Raw genomic sequence first — 18,037 nt, forward strand, 5'->3', positions numbered from 1 at the left:
TTATTTTGACTTTCCTTTACCGAACCTGACACCTACACCAGCTGTTTTTTAAACAACTTTCATCCTTAATCAACGACAATCAATTGAACGTTCATATAGTGATAAAATTACTAATGCATACTTCAAGGGTATATATACTTAGGGTATGAGTAGATACATACATTTTTCACATGACACTTTAAGCAGGGTAATGTTTTAATAAATCTTAGGAACACAGTTAAAAAAAAGTGAGCCTAATAGAAGATATTATTGCTAATACATTAACAACCTAGATTATATATACCTACACTTAAAATAAATACGTGTAAACGAATTAGTAATCATTGTATATAAGTGTGTAATACCTAAACAGTAAACGTTTACATAAAACTTTCCAAAAAATAGATAAAATAGAAGATATTTAAATTAATTTTCCGTTACAATCGTACCATTATTTTGATTCTGCGTCATCATGGTGAAACGACAAATTTAAATGATGAAAATAATTTGAAAATTAAACCATTAGCTCTGTACCAGTGTTTCATCCAGTTAGACAGCCGACCCTGACATCGTTGGGAACGGCTACGAAGATATCCCTGCCGTTTTTTGCCCCGCCTTAATTACGCACACCTCACCGTCTAGAAACACACTCCTATACTTGTAATTTGCAATAATGTCCTCCTATTTTTTACTGCGCTGTCGAGCTTGTTAACATGCAACTTTCGATAGCATTGCAGTTTGGTATCTACCTAGGATTTTAAACATTGTTATCTTTATAGGAAAATTATAATAGATTTAAATAAAAAATAGGTAATTCTTATTGATAATGAAGTAACAGTCATTGTAGATCGTGATTTCTATTGTTATAATTTACACAATTTAAAGATATCGTTTTTTTGTAATCAATTAGTAGATTGTAGACATATTTAGGTACCTACGCGCTAACGCAGATTAAGTAAAACGATTTTATTAAAATTATTCATATATAATCTACTAATAATATTTTTTTTTTGTTTATGGAGGTCTCAAATATAGGTATGTTAGTCTAAAATTAAATATAATTGCATATTTTTGCAATCGCATCACGAGAACCATTCGTGATACCGTAAATGATTATGTAAAAGTAATGTGCAAATCGCGTAATGGCTATGAAATTACAAATAACTTTCGAATTTGCGAACATGAAGGTTCGTCAAAGAGTCAGCACAAGTGCTTCGGTGTGTCGCCTATACCTACTGCTTATAGTAGTTGTAGTGTATAATGTCAGTGTTCAACGGCAAACAGTGAATATGAGCAAACTGCACATCATATTCTGTGGGAGTGTGGTCTATGGCAGGACGAACGTAGTTAACATCTTATTAGATAGTTTGCAGCCGACATTCGGTGTTGTTTACTATGAGGACCTTGTTGCAACCAGAGCAAATTTCCGTGCTTTAAGACGTTTTTGCCATACCTATCATTGGAATCAAAATAACAGCTCCTAAATTAAAGGGAAGTGGAACGATTTTTTCTTTCTCCTCCTTTTTACTATTTCTGATTAATTTCGTTGCGGGTTCCAAGGCAGTTAATTGTACACCTGGGAGACACCGAACTGTTGTGTACCTGACTTTCTACTTCCTAAGCACCCATAACGTCTGTCAAAGATGTAAAAATAACAGCTCGGACCTAAAATTTAACGTGCCTTCAACACGAAGTCCGACCATATGAAGCGTAGCTAAACTTGTGCAGTTGTAGCTCAGCCGAATTGCTTCATATACCTCGCCAAAGTAAGGTGGAAACGTGTTGCAAGCCCGACAAGCATACAAAACGTAAAACTAAATTACCCGAAACGCAGCTCCCCTTCACAAATTTTCATACAAGTCGTATAGAAGCGTCGTGAATTAAAATATACGAAAAGACTAGGCGCGGACAATTTTATACGTCCAAGTCGCCGCGTCGTCATCGTCGTCGTCGTTAAACGTATTTAAAGCTTATACCAAGGATGGTAATAATATAATTTTATTAGAGAAAACACTCTTTTTTGTTACTTAAAAATCTTAATTCATATTCGTCTAAAAACTTTAAAACAAAATGCAACTAAAACCTGTGTAAAACAACAAAGCATATATACGTTTTTAAATAAGTAGACTTAGATCCTTACTAATATTATGAATGCGATAGTAACTCTGTCTGTCTGTCTGTCTGTTACGCTTTCACGTCTAAGCCACTGAACCGATTTTAATGAAATTTAATACAGAGATAGAGTTGACCTTGAGAAAGAACATAGGATAGTTTTTATGCCGGACTTTTGAAGAGTTCTCTTGGAAACGCGATATAACCGACCTCGACGCGGGCGAAGCCGCGGGCGAAAGGCATGTTGAGTACCTATATGTTAATAATAATATCAACAATACATTTCCAAAAAACAGTAACCAATGTTTATTTTTTATGTCAAGAAAAAGAAAGACGAAAGCTAGACGCCCAGCCGGGCAAAGATCATTTTACTAACTTTGGCACGTGACAAATCGATTAGCTTTAAGTCAAATAATCTACATCAAGCTTCCACAATCAATGAAGATAATAGAATAATAGCCGAATTTATGTATTGAGGGACCCGTAGCAGTAAACGAGGAGATTTTCTATGTTATTACAATAGGTTGGTTGACCTATACAATCTTTGAAAGGAAAAATAATGTCTTGTAAAATTAAAGAGTAATATAATCGTTCATTTAGTTATAAGGTCAATGAATTAGAAATTACCGTTGATATCACATTTCATAAGCAATTGGAAAGGAACTAACGGCCTGTGGTGGATCAGGGCCGGATTTATGGGTCGAGAGGCCTAGGGGAACTAAGGAGTGGAGGCCCCTTTGCCCTAAATTATTTTCCAAATAAAATGAGCAATTTTGTAGGTAAAAAATGGCTGTAGGTAAAGGTATTTTTTTTTCCAAAGTCTCTATTGTAGAGGCCCCCTGCTTGTGGAGGCCCTTGCCATGATAAAATTTGTCAGTAAACCATTCTTTTAACACAATAAAAAAAACTAGTGTTTGTTAGCTCTATTTACCTTTCTGTCTGGCAAAAAATTTTTAATGATAATTTAAAACGAAACTGAAGTCTAATAAAAACTTCTCTTCTTACTCTAATATTAGGCTTTTAAAATATTAGGCATAAACAATATGACTGTATATAGCCAAAAGGCTAAGGTTCAACAATGTGATCTTATAAGGGTGTCTCTTTTCTTCCAAAAGAATTCTGAAAATAGAAATAGAGTATCAAATGTTTATCGTTATTACAGTGCATCTAAACACTTTATGACGATAAGCGCGTGCCATGGTTTTTACATTGTCTCACGAACGTCACATATTTATTTTAGGGAACGATATCGAGTGATAATATTCTTTAAACTTAATTCTTAATTAATAATTCCGATACTTATCTTAATATGTCTAGAGTTCTATACTTCCATTAAGGGGCTTAAACCGATTTAAATGTTGTGAAATAACTTTTTCAGGTGGTAATAAGATGAAAATTAAAAAACCTCCAAGAGTAACCCAAATAACAAATCATCTTTAGCAGAAGTACAAACACTGAGATGTAGTAATTGATTCTCTTACTTGACAATTGGATTTCCATATCACATTTTCCCACTACCAAATTTATAATCAAACGAAACTAAGAACTGGCCTGATTGAGTCATATGAGTCTCCACTCGATTATACTTATTTGCAAACATTCAGTTATTATTTCCCTCTTTCAAGCCCACAATTTTTAAATGGTTGGACAGATTTTTGTCAAACCTCTCCAAGAACACATACACATAATTCACCAATAATACAAAACATAAATTGATCGCTCAAAACATTCGGAAGTTGCAGAAGTTTACACCAGACATTTACGTCAAACTTATCACGCCCCTATTTTTGCGCCGGGGGGTTTAAAATATTAATGAGATCCATATATTATAAATTCGAAAACGGAGAATTTTTGCTGTGTATTTAAATGTTCGAAAGTATTCATTATATTCTGAGGCCTTAACTGCCTGAAAAAATTGTGAGGCAGTTAAGGCCTTACAAAAATTTGTTTTTTACCAATACTCATAACACTTTCATGACTTTGGATCGGAATATACATAAGCTGTGGTTGCCCACCACATTCGATTTTAAGTGTCTCATTCATTACAAAAAAAGTCCAATGCTAAAGAAAGATATTGTAAACAAAAATTAGCAACAAAATATTTTTTTCAAGAAAGAAACTTACTGCAATTATGTAGGTATTTTATTGGACTCATTTTTTTTTATTTGTTTCTTCTATACTTTAAATCTTCATCACTATCGGAAATAGTTTTTTTAAATAATTTTCAGCGTGTATTTAGACAGGACTTATCTTGATGCACACAAAGCTACGCCGCTCTAAACTAGGCTACGTTGCGCTACGGAATGCTACGACCTCAATATCCGCCATAATAGGACTCCCTATCGCGTAAAGTACCTATAGTTGACTTACCATAAGGAACACCACAAAAAATAATAAACCAAAGCTTGAAACGTGGAGATCTACTGCTTTCTACTCTGTTGCACTTTAAAGGTAAAACCACAGAATTCCAATTTATTTATATTTGGTATATAACTTAATATTTTAGACTTGTTGCACAATCACTTGTAGCTTCTAACCTACGTAACGTGTAAAAACCTTATCTTAATTTGACTATTACTTCCCTGCAGACAAAATTTTTTTTCTGATTCAAACGGTCACTCAGTCGTGACTCAAAAACTATGCAAGGGAAGACTAATTTTTTATTCGTTCATATGTAACGGTTTATTACTGAAAGCGGCAGCAAATGTGACAGGTCTTCACTTTGTAATTAACACAAATACATTATTTCATCTCTATATTTCTAATAATAATAATGTCCGTTAAATAAATAAAGCCCAGTATTAATTAATTCCGATTAATTTCGAAGGATTCCAGAGATTTATATGGCGATTAATGTATAAACTGTCTTATAGGCAGATATCGAAACAAAGTCACCATATCGTATTACTTTGCTATTCAATCATGAAGTCGTACTTTTTCTATAAGATCGATCGAAATGATAACAGTGTACAGCTTTATATCATTAAGGAATAATTAATCAATTTCTAGTCATTGTTTATTACATACGTCTAGACTCAGAAGGTCGAATTTCTTCCATCGTCTTACCTTCCCCGTTTTTAACTAGTAATCTGCTTGGAATAATTCACAAGATGATGGAAAGAACCCACACCCAAAGATTAATCTTTCGAAATCCATACTAATATTATAAATGCGAAAGTGTCTCTGTCTGTCTGTCAGTCTCGCTTTCGCGGCAGAACTACGGAATCGATTGTCACCACGCGATCGCAGTCGCGGGCAACAGCTAGTATTCAATAGAACATTGCGTTCTGTCTTTCGCCTGACAGGTTGCACGCAATAAGTACAATAATTTATTATCATATCATTTTAAATTTTGCGCTTATGTCTGGACTTACCTGACGTAATGTTATTTAAAAAAAAAGTGTCCATGTGTCCCGGGGGTTTCTTAACATTCAATTCACATACACAAAGACACGTATATCATAAATATTTGTCCTGAACAAGAATTTCTGGATCACACAAATGATACATAACACAAATGGTACATAGGGTCCATAGGGATCCAACCCGCGCTGCTCTGCTGCCCTGTACGACTCGGTTATCCTTGCATTTCGAACGCTTTGAGTTTCTATCCTTATATGATATGGAAAATCAACAACTATGGTGGCAATTGTTCCCAGAAAATACTCTATTTTACCTTTTAGCACTAGATTAAGTACTAAGTATTGAACGGATACTAAGCAGTCCTTATCATACTTATTACAATCGAGTACCTATATGGATTAGACAGGTGCAATGTCTTCTTCTGTAATGTCGTATTTAAATGTAGGTATAGAGAAAACAACGTCGAGATAACTAGAAAAAGAAGGGAGAAAAATAAACAGAAAATCAGTTCTCTAAATTAATATTAAGCACTAGCTGTTGCGCGCGATTTTATGATAAGATATAAATTGGGTTTTTTGAACTAAGATTAGCAATCTCAGAGTGCACGCATCTTCGGCCCGTTTTTGTCGAATATTACATTACTACACTACTTCTGTTAATCAGTAGCATGTCTCCTATTGCCTTCCTCAAGAAAAATGCTTTCTATACTATACCTAAAATTTTAGAACCCAGCGGTATTATTAGGTACTAGCTGTTGCCCGCGACTTTGTCCACGTGGTTAGAATTTTCCTAGTGTTTTCCACATTTTCCATTATATCTTCGCTCCTATTAGTCGCAGCGTGATGTTAAATATCCTATAGCGTTCCTTGATAAATGGTCTATTCAACACAAAAAGATTTTTTCAAATCGAACCAGTAGTTCCTGAGATTAGCGCGTTCAAACAAACTCTTCAGCTTTATATATTAGTATAGATTAAAGGTCATCTATTCAAATTAATCTAATAAGTGGCATTTTTACATTGAATAGCATCCAGACTCGCCCGCCCTTAATCAATTCAATAGCTTTATTTTCAGACCAGTGTCCAAAGTGTTAGTAAAAATACATATAGAAAAGTGTATGTTAGTATGGCTAAACTGACCATATGAGACATAGTTAAAAAACCTCGGCCAAGTGTGGTATCGAGCTTCTCGAATAAGACCAACAATGTAACACGTTTAACAAAATAAAAAAATATGCAACCTGAGTGCTTACACATTTAACTTATTTTATTCCTTTACAAAGGAAATAGACAAAACGATTATAGAATAACTTTATCAGAAACATATTTACATACGTATGCCGTCATCGGGATAAAACAGATAAAACCTCGTAAATACCATTTCGCGATTTAGATACTTAATCGATTGATGAATATTAAGATAACGGGTATCACATTAATTTATCTCTATATAATATATTTTATTAGGAGCTTGAAAGCCAATGGTCACTTTAATAGCGCATGTGGGCGCGTGTGTAGCTTGCAGGCGCGTGCTCAAAAATGGTAAATATCGGAATTCAACCATTAAATAATGAACGTTGTGAATAAATATGATATAATTTAATATTTTTTACTCCTTACGTAGGATTCCGACAACGTGAAAGTTGAAAATGGGACAAACGAGAATAAGGCGTTTGACCCAACTCCTGAAAACCTGGACAACTCACCGTCGAAGAAAAGTTTGTCGAAGTTACCTGAATACACTGGATCTTCCGATGAAATTGAAAAAGATGTGAGTACGCTACAAATAACTTATTTATTTATATTATAAAACAATAGAAATTGTAGACGTGTGTTGATAACTATGTTGAGCTCTGATTTGACTTAATCCGTTGTTATTATTTTGCACTGTCTATCACAGTTCACCGTATCCATATACGTTCAAAAAGCTAAAATATTAGTATTTTGTTTATTCAAAATCCTAACCAGAATATTTTAATAGATCATAGAAGTTTGATGTATAGTATCAAGCTTGTTAAACTTATACGAGCAACAAAATAAATACTTTGTCCTCAATCGGTAGATAAACACAGCAAATAATTATGACGCAGTTGACGTGAGTTACTGCAACAAATACTTATCAACGCTTACAAAAAGCATAATTGACTTTGCAGTGACTATTCGAATACAAATAATAATATTTCAGTGTTTGACTTTCACAAAGTACTTGAGACTCGACCGAAGACTTGATTCTTTAGTTCATATTAGAGATGCGCCGAATAACTATTCTTCTTCTTCTTCTTAGTCGTTGCACTCTTGGCAGAGTGGTCGTGGTCGTCATTTCAATAACTATTCGGTATTCGGCATATTCGGCAATTTTTTCACTATTCGTATTCGGCCGAATTATTCGGTTTGGTGCCGAATATATTCGGTTTTTTTTTCCCGCCATATTACCCGATGTAGAACAAAAAGATATAACTTATTCTACGAAATAATATGAAAAAAATGTTGAATTAAGATAATAAAATAAAAGCAAATAAACTTTAATTTGGTGTTTATTTTTAACCAAAAATCTAAATATTTATACAACAACATTTTACTTACAACTTTCTAGTCAACATTTTATTTTAATTTTAAAACGCTCTAATCATAAATTATACTTTTAGACCTCCAAACAAAATATTTCAACTATAGAACAACATAATAATTATATTTATTTCTGAAACTAAATAGTTAAAACTTAAAAAATAACATTTTTTTTAAGGTCAATAGGCAATAAAATTTTGAACCGAATAGTTGGGATGAATATTGGGTTCGGTAAACTTTAAACCGAGTATTCTGTTATTCGGTGAAACCACTATTCGGCGCATTTCTAGTAATATACTGATCTTAATTATTAATATCAATCAAATGTAGCGCTTTACTATTACCGCTTGACGCCAAATGTAACCAAAGATACCTATAATATTAACGGTATTTAATATTAATTGGTACAAAACTATAAATTTGTAGTGAAGATCTATCGCGGTAACGTGCCTCAAAGTGTAGTGGCTTCGCAGACACGGTCTTTCGCTGTAACGTGCATCGCAGTTTTGTAGCATCGTATTAGCATTCATCGATATTTTGTGTGTCGAGATTACGTATTCTACTCAATAAAACATTAATATTCCTCACGTGTATTTCTCGAGATTAGCCGCTTGCTTTATTACTTGATTCGATTTAGATTACTCTTATCGTACACAGGTCATTCGATGCAGTTATCCGGTGGGGTAATCATAGCCTGCGCACATAGTAACATAGTTGCGAAAAAGAGACGGTGCTATACGCCATGTTATGCTCCGTCACGCTTCCACAACTGCAAAATATTACTCTAAGAGTCAGTGGGCGGGAATGCAAATAAATAATCACATATTACAAAATAATGTAATATAATCGTCGAAATTTTGCCAATGCCAATATCCAGAAGTAAATTATAATCTAAATGCTATTATCATAACGGACATAAGATATCAGCTATCGAACCATGTGCTGTGCATCTGTTTCAAGAAGATCGATTATTGATCGAACGATTGAGATTATAATATATTATAGGCAATTAATGATCCACGACGGTAATATAATGTGTTTAATAACAATAATTAAAAGGTTCTTAAGTAACTTTCTTAAGGCAAATTCATAATTGTTTTGAACAGTTTCGCCACGTGTCGGCGGTTGATTTATGCCTGACCCCGATTATGCCTGAAACTAGTCGAGCGATCCTGACAAACACTTTTTTTTACTGAAGCCTAGCAAGAAGGCAAGCAAGAAATCCTAACTGAAGCACAGTTAGGATTTCTGTATAAACAAATACCTATGCATTTGACGTAAATAAATCTATATTACTTATTACTAATATATAAAGCTGAAGAGTTTGTTTGTTTGTTTGAACGCGCTAATCTCAGGAACCACTGGTCCAAATTGAAAAATTATTTTTGTGTTGAATAGACCATTAATCGAGGAAGGCTATAAACCATCAATTTGTGTTGAATATACAATGGAAAATGTGAAAAAAACAGGGAGGTTATAAATCATAACTTATATCTTCCACGGGAACGAAGTCGCGGGCAACAGCTAGTAAATACATAATTAAACATTTAGCGATAATGATTTCAACATGCACTGTTATCAGAAATGGATAGCATTAGATGGAATTGACATTTACGTTTAGGATAACGAAAATGTCATTAGGATAGGATAACTGTTTTGCAATTAACCTGAAAATAACAGCGTTGCAAATATTCTGACTAATATAAACTAAAGTTAATTAACTAACACAAAAATAGTCTATATGGCATTGTGAACACGCTTCCATTAACTCTGGAATAAACATGAGACGATGAGACTTAATGCAGTATCTTTCGTCAGCGACTGCGCGTAGCATTCTACGCGTAGCACTTATGCGTAGCTACGTAGCGTAGCAAACGAAGAAGAGTAATGGGAACACAATAAAATTACTCGCCATCATTTAACAACTACGTTTAATTTTGGCACTTCTTCGAAATTTGTTAATTCAAGGAGCACCGTTGCAGTAATTCGGTTTTATCGGCGCTTATAAGCTCTGATAAGTACCCCATTACCAATTATTAAACAGCTGATACAAGAATGATTCATTATTAAATGCCGTTACGCAGCGAGATGCGCGGCTGCTGACGTCAGTTCGACTCGCGATCCTACCGCGTCTGCTCATGATTAAGGACTCCGGTTTGGTCCGAAACTAGTCGGGCTACCCCGATAAATAGGCGTGAGTAAACCGTTACCTCATTTAATGGCTGATACAAGGTTTCTCTTTTTTCACTTCCTTATGCATGCAGACGCTTAATCTCAGATCGAACGGTCAGTTTCGATTGCCACGGTCATCCGTGATCACGATCTAAGCGACGGTCAATCTTTGAACGCGAACATGAAATTTTGATCTGCGCCAAAGAAATTTATAGTACCTAGGCTCATATAGATGAATATTTAATAATTACTAGAAGAATTCTCATTTTTAAATATCACATTCTAATGAATGAAACCGCGTGTTTGCAATTAAATTAAGCAGTACCAAAGATGTATTTTTAATATTAACAAGGTGTATTAGTATTTTGCTTCGTAATATTTTTATGATAAGATAATTTTTAAGTCTCGTGTTTAGATATTGAATGGTGGGCAAATTATAACTAGATAGATAATATTATATCTATTTGATTAGAGTAAAGTAGAACGACCGCAAGACTTCTAGCATAAGAAATTGCAACTTGAACCCCTTATTCAGAGTTTCTTGAAATAGTTTTTAGTGCCATAATATTAAAGTACTCAATTAAGAATATTTCATGTAGCTACAGCCATACATTATAAAAAACATCATTTTGTGCAATTGTATGGTTAGCCTAATTCAATAATAATACTTTGAATATATCAACAATATAAAATGTAAGGAACGGGATTGTTACTAATAGGTATATATTATGATGATATTATTAGGCGCGTTCAATCGCAAAGCAAATCTAGAAATCCAATGTTCCTAGTAGATAATACCTACTTTGCATGTTAGACATACCTAAAGTGGCGATCTATCATCTGTAATAATCCGATAAGTGACGTTTAGTAGTTGCTCTACCCACGTTTTACATACGTCAATTAAAATTCTTCGAAGCCGATACTATTCGACTATAACCAGGGCTTCTGCTATCGGCCGAAGAATAAATTGAAATTGGATTGAATTGGCGCTATTCGTATTATTCTAAGCATTTGTTCGACACATCATCATCATCATTATCCACAGCCTTTCTCCTCCCACTCCTGCGCATAGGCCTCCCCTTTCTCGTGCCATTTTCACCGGTCCTGTGCTAGCCTCATCCAGACTCGACCCGAAACATTTACAATGTCATCGACCCATCTTGCTCCTGGCCGACCGACGCTTCTTTTGGCATTCTGTCACCGCCTTAGTCAACACAATAATTGGAAATTCAATACGGGGCTGAAAACTCATGGTCACCATCATAACCACCCTCTGGTTATGATGTCCTTTCCGCGACGACTTGATGAAGATATATAATTGCGTTTGTAGAAAGGTGAGAGCGCATTACATGTCATAGAGCCGTGTTTCTCTTGCACAACTGCAATACATTTATTTTAAGACGTGGCGCTAGCTGTGATATGCATAATTATATTACCTGTTATTATCAGCGGCCTTTCTGTAATCAATAAGAATTGCGGTATTTTCTGGTATCATTAATCAATCTATTTTGTATTATCATTCAGGCTATCGTCCAGTAACATTATGAGTTAAGTACATTGGTTGTGTTGTACTTAAATTGGACGTTAATGTCTTGCTATTTAACTCCTTAAAAAATATTCCCTTGAATACACGGCAGGCAGCATTCTGTTTATGTAAAAATCAATTCAATACGAGCACTAAAATCATAATAATTACAGACAAGACTCGGTAGGTTTTCTCTTTTTTGGTGTTAAGTTTCATTTGACAGTGATAAGTAACACTTCATTTTTAGACGACTAATTTGTATAAAGTTTAGATAGGTACCTATTACTTACACTGGTCTACATTTTGTTGTTTTAACAAAAGATTAGATAAAGTTCGTTTTAAAGGATTATTGGCTTAACAAATTGCTTTACAATGAAATAAAAAGTAAGAATTTATTGTTATTCATATTCTATTTATTATGCTGTAATTTGGAAATAATCTGTTTATGAGAAGGAGTTGTAAAGTTACGAAATATTATGCTCACGGACAGAATAATATAATTGGTCTTTCTTTTCCTTATTTGATTTTGAAGGATACGTGTTGGTAATATTTTTGTAGATAGCGTACCTTAGTGGGTAGGAATTCATGATCACTATCTTAATTACAAAGATCTCATAGATATAATGACAGCATACGGATGGATACATAATAGCAAGGAGTTCCAAAGTTCATCAAGTACCCATCATTTGTGATGACGTAGTAGTTGCGGGGAAAAAATATCATACGATCATAAAATGACATTGAATACTTATGATTTACAGGAGGGTAAACCAGAACGGCCACAATGGGACAACCAGTACCAGTTCCTCATGTCATGCATCGCAACATCGGTCGGTTTGGGCAATGTCTGGCGGTTCCCCTTCGTCGCTTACCAGAACGGCGGCGGTGCCTTCCTTATACCGTACATCGTAGTGCTGATACTCATAGGAAAGCCCATGTACTATTTGGAAACTACGTTAGGACAGTTCAGTAGCAGTAACTGTGTTAAAATCTGGGCTTTATCGCCAGCAATGAAAGGTACGTTATCTTCTTTTATATTATGAGTACTTTTACTAACAGCCGGCCAAGGGCAGTTCAGTAGCAGTAACTGTGTTAAAATCTGGGCTTTATCGCCAGCAATGAAAGGTACGTTATCTTCTTTTATATTATGAGTACTTTTACTAACAGCCGGCCAAGGGCAGATAGGACCGGGATATTAGATACTAGTCAGTGTTGGTCCTGCGCTGTGTGGTTGAAGTTATTTGCTTTTATATATATTGTTTCTTTCTGTTATAAACAAATAAATACTTACATATCTTTTTTTAAGTGGGAGCTTAGATAAACTCTATGTGTTATGCTTTCCAGGAACTGGTTACGCACAAGGCCTCAGTGCGATATACGTGGTATCCTACTACATGTCCATCGTTGGTCTCTGCTTGTACTATTTGGTAATGAGTTTCCAAAGCGTATTGCCTTGGGCCGTCTGCAGACCGGAATGGGAAAACTGTGTTCCGTCAGGCCAAGTAGCAAACCTCACGGAAATGACAGGAGAACCGAAAAGCAGTGCCGAATTATATTTCACGTAAGTTGCTACTTAATACTCTCTTAGCTTTTATGAACTTAGTAAACCTTGCTTACTTAAAAATAAACCATTTACCAAGCTTAATTTCACATACCTATTTTATACTATAATTAAATCTAACAGTGGCGAAGGCTCCATACAACTCGATTCCTACCGGCTTCCCTTTCGAAATATAGAAAATACTAGTGTCTATTATTTTTCATTATCATTGAAACAAATTAATAATTTACGAAGTTATAGTACTGATATAACAATAAAATTGCTTTTAAAAATAACTATAAAAAAAATCCGCCTACCATTATACACCGCGCAATAAATCCCGCTCACGCACATTTGGCCGTCGTTAGTAAGGACTAAGGTAACTCGTAAGGCGAAACAGGAATCCAGTACAAAGTTTCTATTGCACCGATCGTGACCTTGACGTCACAAAGCGTGCCAATCTTAGGAGCTAGGGAAGCCGCAATTTTTCGAGTTATAGGGACGGAGAGATACGCCAGAACGAGATAGAATGATACCGAACTTCGTTGTCCGCCGGAACGGGATAGAATGATAGTTTCTTTTCACTTTTGGTTCGCGGTCATTTATCTGTCAAACTTTATATTTTTTTCACCAGACCTTTTGCATTTCATTCGATATTAGTATAATAATTTAGAATTGGTCATGTACTATTGTTGGAATTTATTTATTTGAGTAAATTAGTGTAAACTAGAGTGAATTAGTGATAGTTTTGTGTCGTGTTATTGCAGTGTGGTGCAGTTTAGTTATATTGTTTGGTAGTCGTCTATTTCACGCAGGTATTTAGGTAAGTAGTTTTAGTTTGTAGTTTTAATAGAAGCAGTTGTTATTTATGTTATAATAGAGTAACTTCGATAGCATTTCGGCATTAGTGAACGTAGAATGCTGCCTGACAGATTATTTGTTGACTGAGGAAACATCCTTTTCAAAGTTGAGTTTTGAAAATAAAAAGCACGTAATTCATTTAGGCCGTGCTCGCCCTGACATGATTATTTTATTATAAACGACGCGATGGGTTTTTCAAACATTTTAATAGTTCTTTTTACAACAAGTATCCTTGGCTCACGGGAAATTGTAAATTAAATAAAATGTTTTGTTTTCCTTGCTTGTTATGCTCAGATTCTAACAGCTTATGGAGCCACACGGGATTGAATGATATTAATAATCTTACAAATTCATCTAAAAACATGTTCAGACCGAAAAACATATCCGTAGTTGTTTATCATTGCATGATTTCGGAAATCATAGGATAGAAACATTTTTTGCTAATACGCATGTAGTTCATAATAAGAATGCTAAAGAAAATTCATCGTACAAGATATAAGATACAAGCCATAATAACTAAAATTCACGCATCACAAGCAAGGTAAGGTTTTTTTTTGGTCCGGCTTCCCTTCTAAGAAAATTCACCCTTCGCCACTGAAATCTAATCCATAATGCATTTTGTATCATCTTTTTTTCAGGCAAACTATTCTGCGGCAATCAGACGGTATTCACGATGGACTAGGTAAGCGAGTACCTGTGCTACCAATTTCGTTACATTTACCAAATGTAAAAACAGATATTACCTTAAACATTCTTTTTCCTTGTTACTAGGAGCACCGCTATGGGACCTGACCCTCAGTTTATTCATCTCATGGGTAATTGTTTTCCTGATCGTCTCCAGAGGAGTCAAGAGTTCCGGTAAAGCTGCATACTTCCTTGCCTTATTCCCATACGTCGTTATGATTATTTTACTCATCAGGTTAGTAGTCTATCAATCAAGCATTTTAATTATAAATTAAATATTCAGATGTTTACAATCAAGAATAAATAATACTCGTACTTAATCGATGAATGTTTTAGGGCTGTGACTCTAGAGGGTGCTGGAAACGGGATCTTATTCTTCATAACTCCACAATGGGAGAAGATTTTGGAAATCAGGGTGTGTATTTCTAAAGTTGTATGATTTACAGTCGTAAATTAAAAAGATGACTTTTAAGTTATAACATTGTTTCGTATTTTGTAGGTGTGGTACGCCGCAGTTACGCAGGCATTCTTTTCTCTGTCTGTTTGCTCTGGAGCTCTTATCATGTTCTCGTCTTACAATAATTTCACGCAAAATGTCTACAGGTACGTAGTTACTTAAGATAAACCCACTTGCATTTATTTTATATAAAATATTTTTGAAAGCCGTGTGTATAGGCAATACAAAAGGATTTTGTATTTCAGATATATATTTTCATTTACATTTTTGCCTTTTTAGGGATTCTTTAATTGTGACTACATTGGACACTTTCACAAGTTTGATCTCTGGTATCACGATCTTCGGTATTCTGGGAAATCTTGCGTTCCAACTTGGTTATGACAATGTCAGCGACGTCATTGGATCCGGAGGCTCCAGTCTTGCTTTCATCTCTTACCCAGACGCCATCGCTCAATCCCCATTTGTACCTCAAGTAAGTAATGATACCTACTCACATTATAAAGTTCACGAACATCATAGCTAGCTATTACATAACTAGTTAATTCAATGTTAATTAGCCATTTACATAGACTTCTATTAAAAAAGTACTCAGCCAAACTTGTTGTTTTTTTACGGGACTAATTGGTTCATCCAGTTCTAAGTTTCAGACGAATTGAGAACCTGATAGTGCTCATAGGGACAGTCAGAATGTTAAAAAACACAACTGATTTAATTTTGCCTAAGGTTACTACCATATTAGATAGCATGGTTTCCAGTCTGAAATGTTCCTTACAAATTCAAAAGTGACTGAGAATCTCAACTCAGTTTATGTCTCAACCAAGTATTTACTTTCTAGCTCTTCGCCGCGCTTTTCTTCATGATGATGGCAGTACTTGGAATCGGATCGGGAGTAGCTTTATTCTCAACCGTTAACACAATTCTGATGGACACTTTCCCCAGAGTGCCCGTTATATATATGTCGGCAATGGGATGCTCAGCTGGATTCTTGATCGGCCTTGTGTATGTTACTCCGGTAAGCCTACATTAATTTAATAACAAGTTTTATTTCCGACATTTGAGATATTTAAGACTAACTAGTTACATTTTGTCATTACAGGGAGGCCAATACATTCTAGAGCTGGTCGATTATTACGGAGGAACTTTCATGAGATTGTTTGCTGCTATAGTGGAGGTCATCGGGGTATTCTGGATATACGGTAAGGAATATATTCCAAGAACTATAGATGACATACGTAAATGGACCTATTCAATTTAATAGCATTTTTGTTATTTCAGGTTTGGAGAACATGTGCCTTGACATTGAGTTTATGTTGAAAATCAAGAACTCGTTCTATTGGCGAATTTGTTGGAGCATCATCACGCCTGTTATGATGTTGACCGTATTCTTCTATGCATTAATTACTACTGAAGAGTTGCTTTTCGGTGGCACATACGAATATCCGGCTGCAGCGTACGGTACGTATATTTCTTTATTTATGTATCTGAATGATCTACCCACAAATTGTGGTCATGAATCACGTATAACTCTTATTTAATTATTGTTTTATTTTCCAGTTGCGGCAACGATTCTTCAGTACGCCGGAATTATATTGATCCCTATTTGCATCATTTTATCTCTTTGGAAATATAGAACCAGCAGTGTCGTTGAGGTATGTATCAAGTCAACTATGGCGTAAAAGTTTATCATAGTATTTTTTGAGTAAGTTATCCATCCTCTTTAAGTTTCGTAAATCATTTCTTTAACATGTCTATTTTTTATTCTAGACTGTAAGACGCGCATTTGGACCGAAAAAAACTTATGGACCTAAGATCCCTGAGATATTCGACGAATGGAAAGAATTCCGTCGTAACGCGAAGTACGACCGCGAACTCAAGCGCAAAAACTGGTTCCACCACATCGGGCTAAGTCTTATCGGCGGCTACCGATGGGGCAAATAGAAAGACTCTTTAAAATGATAGTTAATGTAACGGGTTTATCCCTAAAAGTGATATAAGTTTAAATCTATTTATGTTGCTGTAAAATAATACTTAAGTGTTAGATGCGTGTAGCTGTATTCAAAAACGATGAACAGCAACAATTTTCTTTCTCTATGACCTACACTCTCTACACCTGAGAGGGATGTCAGGTGTCATGCTGTCTTTCTCATTGTTAACTGAAATGTACTTGAAATGTAGAAATATATAGACATTTAAGAACGACACTAAGGGGATTTACAGACGAAGCCACTTAAGTTGAGGCAAATATCAATGTTCCAAAATGAGGATCTAAATCGCCTGACCTGATGCGATTCACTGTTGAGTTTGACAGTTGCTAGTTGCAGCAATTAGGACCTAAGCCATCGATTATAGCAACTGAAAACTGTTGAAGACCACCGGTACTCAAAACTCAAGTTGCTATTATGTGAAACAGCTAGTTGCCAGTTGCTGATCTTAATTTAATTAATTTAATAAATTATTTATTTAATAAATTATTTTAGTTTACTCATTACTCATATGTATAAGTAAATATTTTGTGTAACTGTGTACAATTAGTTGCACCTATGTATCTCATTTTAAGGAAATAAAATATTAACCTACGTTGAACGACTTTTTTTACGGTTCGTAAGCCAAGGAGCTACAGCGAAACCATCATAATTCGTTTGTCCTTTGATGTCACGTCTGCAGTTACTTTTTTGGGTTTGAGCCCCAAATCGAATCAAAAATTACTGTTTCTGTATAAACCCGATGAAAATGTAATTTAACACTATAAAAACGGCTGGACCGATTATGTATAAAATTTGA

At 34.9% G+C, this 18,037-nt stretch overlaps 1 protein-coding gene across 2 annotated transcripts; it reads left to right on the forward strand.

The window, feature by feature from the left end:
• The first annotated feature begins 6,907 nt into the window (after nt 1–6,907).
• LOC113491974 (sodium-dependent nutrient amino acid transporter 1-like) lies at nt 6,908–17,835 on the forward strand. 2 transcript variants are annotated; one of them, XM_026869214.1, is made up of 15 exons: nt 6,908–6,994; nt 7,077–7,223; nt 12,476–12,703; nt 12,812–12,839; nt 13,059–13,275; nt 14,754–14,797; nt 14,887–15,034; nt 15,136–15,214; nt 15,299–15,402; nt 15,536–15,728; nt 16,092–16,268; nt 16,353–16,452; nt 16,532–16,711; nt 16,811–16,905; nt 17,021–17,296. In XM_026869214.1, exons 1-15 carry the CDS (start codon nt 6,992–6,994, stop codon nt 17,192–17,194), a joined length of 1,917 nt encoding a protein of 638 aa, XP_026725015.1. In that variant the 5' UTR covers nt 6,908–6,991; the 3' UTR covers nt 17,195–17,296. The 2 variants fall into 2 exon arrangements, with proteins under 2 accessions (XP_026725015.1, XP_026725014.1); XM_026869213.1 differs by lacking the exon at nt 12,812–12,839 and having other exon boundaries at nt 12,476–12,731; nt 17,021–17,835.
• The last annotated feature ends 202 nt before the right edge of the window (nt 17,836–18,037 follow it).

This window comes from Trichoplusia ni, chromosome 3, assembly GCF_003590095.1.
Source record: "Trichoplusia ni isolate ovarian cell line Hi5 chromosome 3, tn1, whole genome shotgun sequence".
Taxonomy (NCBI): domain Eukaryota; kingdom Metazoa; phylum Arthropoda; class Insecta; order Lepidoptera; family Noctuidae; genus Trichoplusia; species Trichoplusia ni.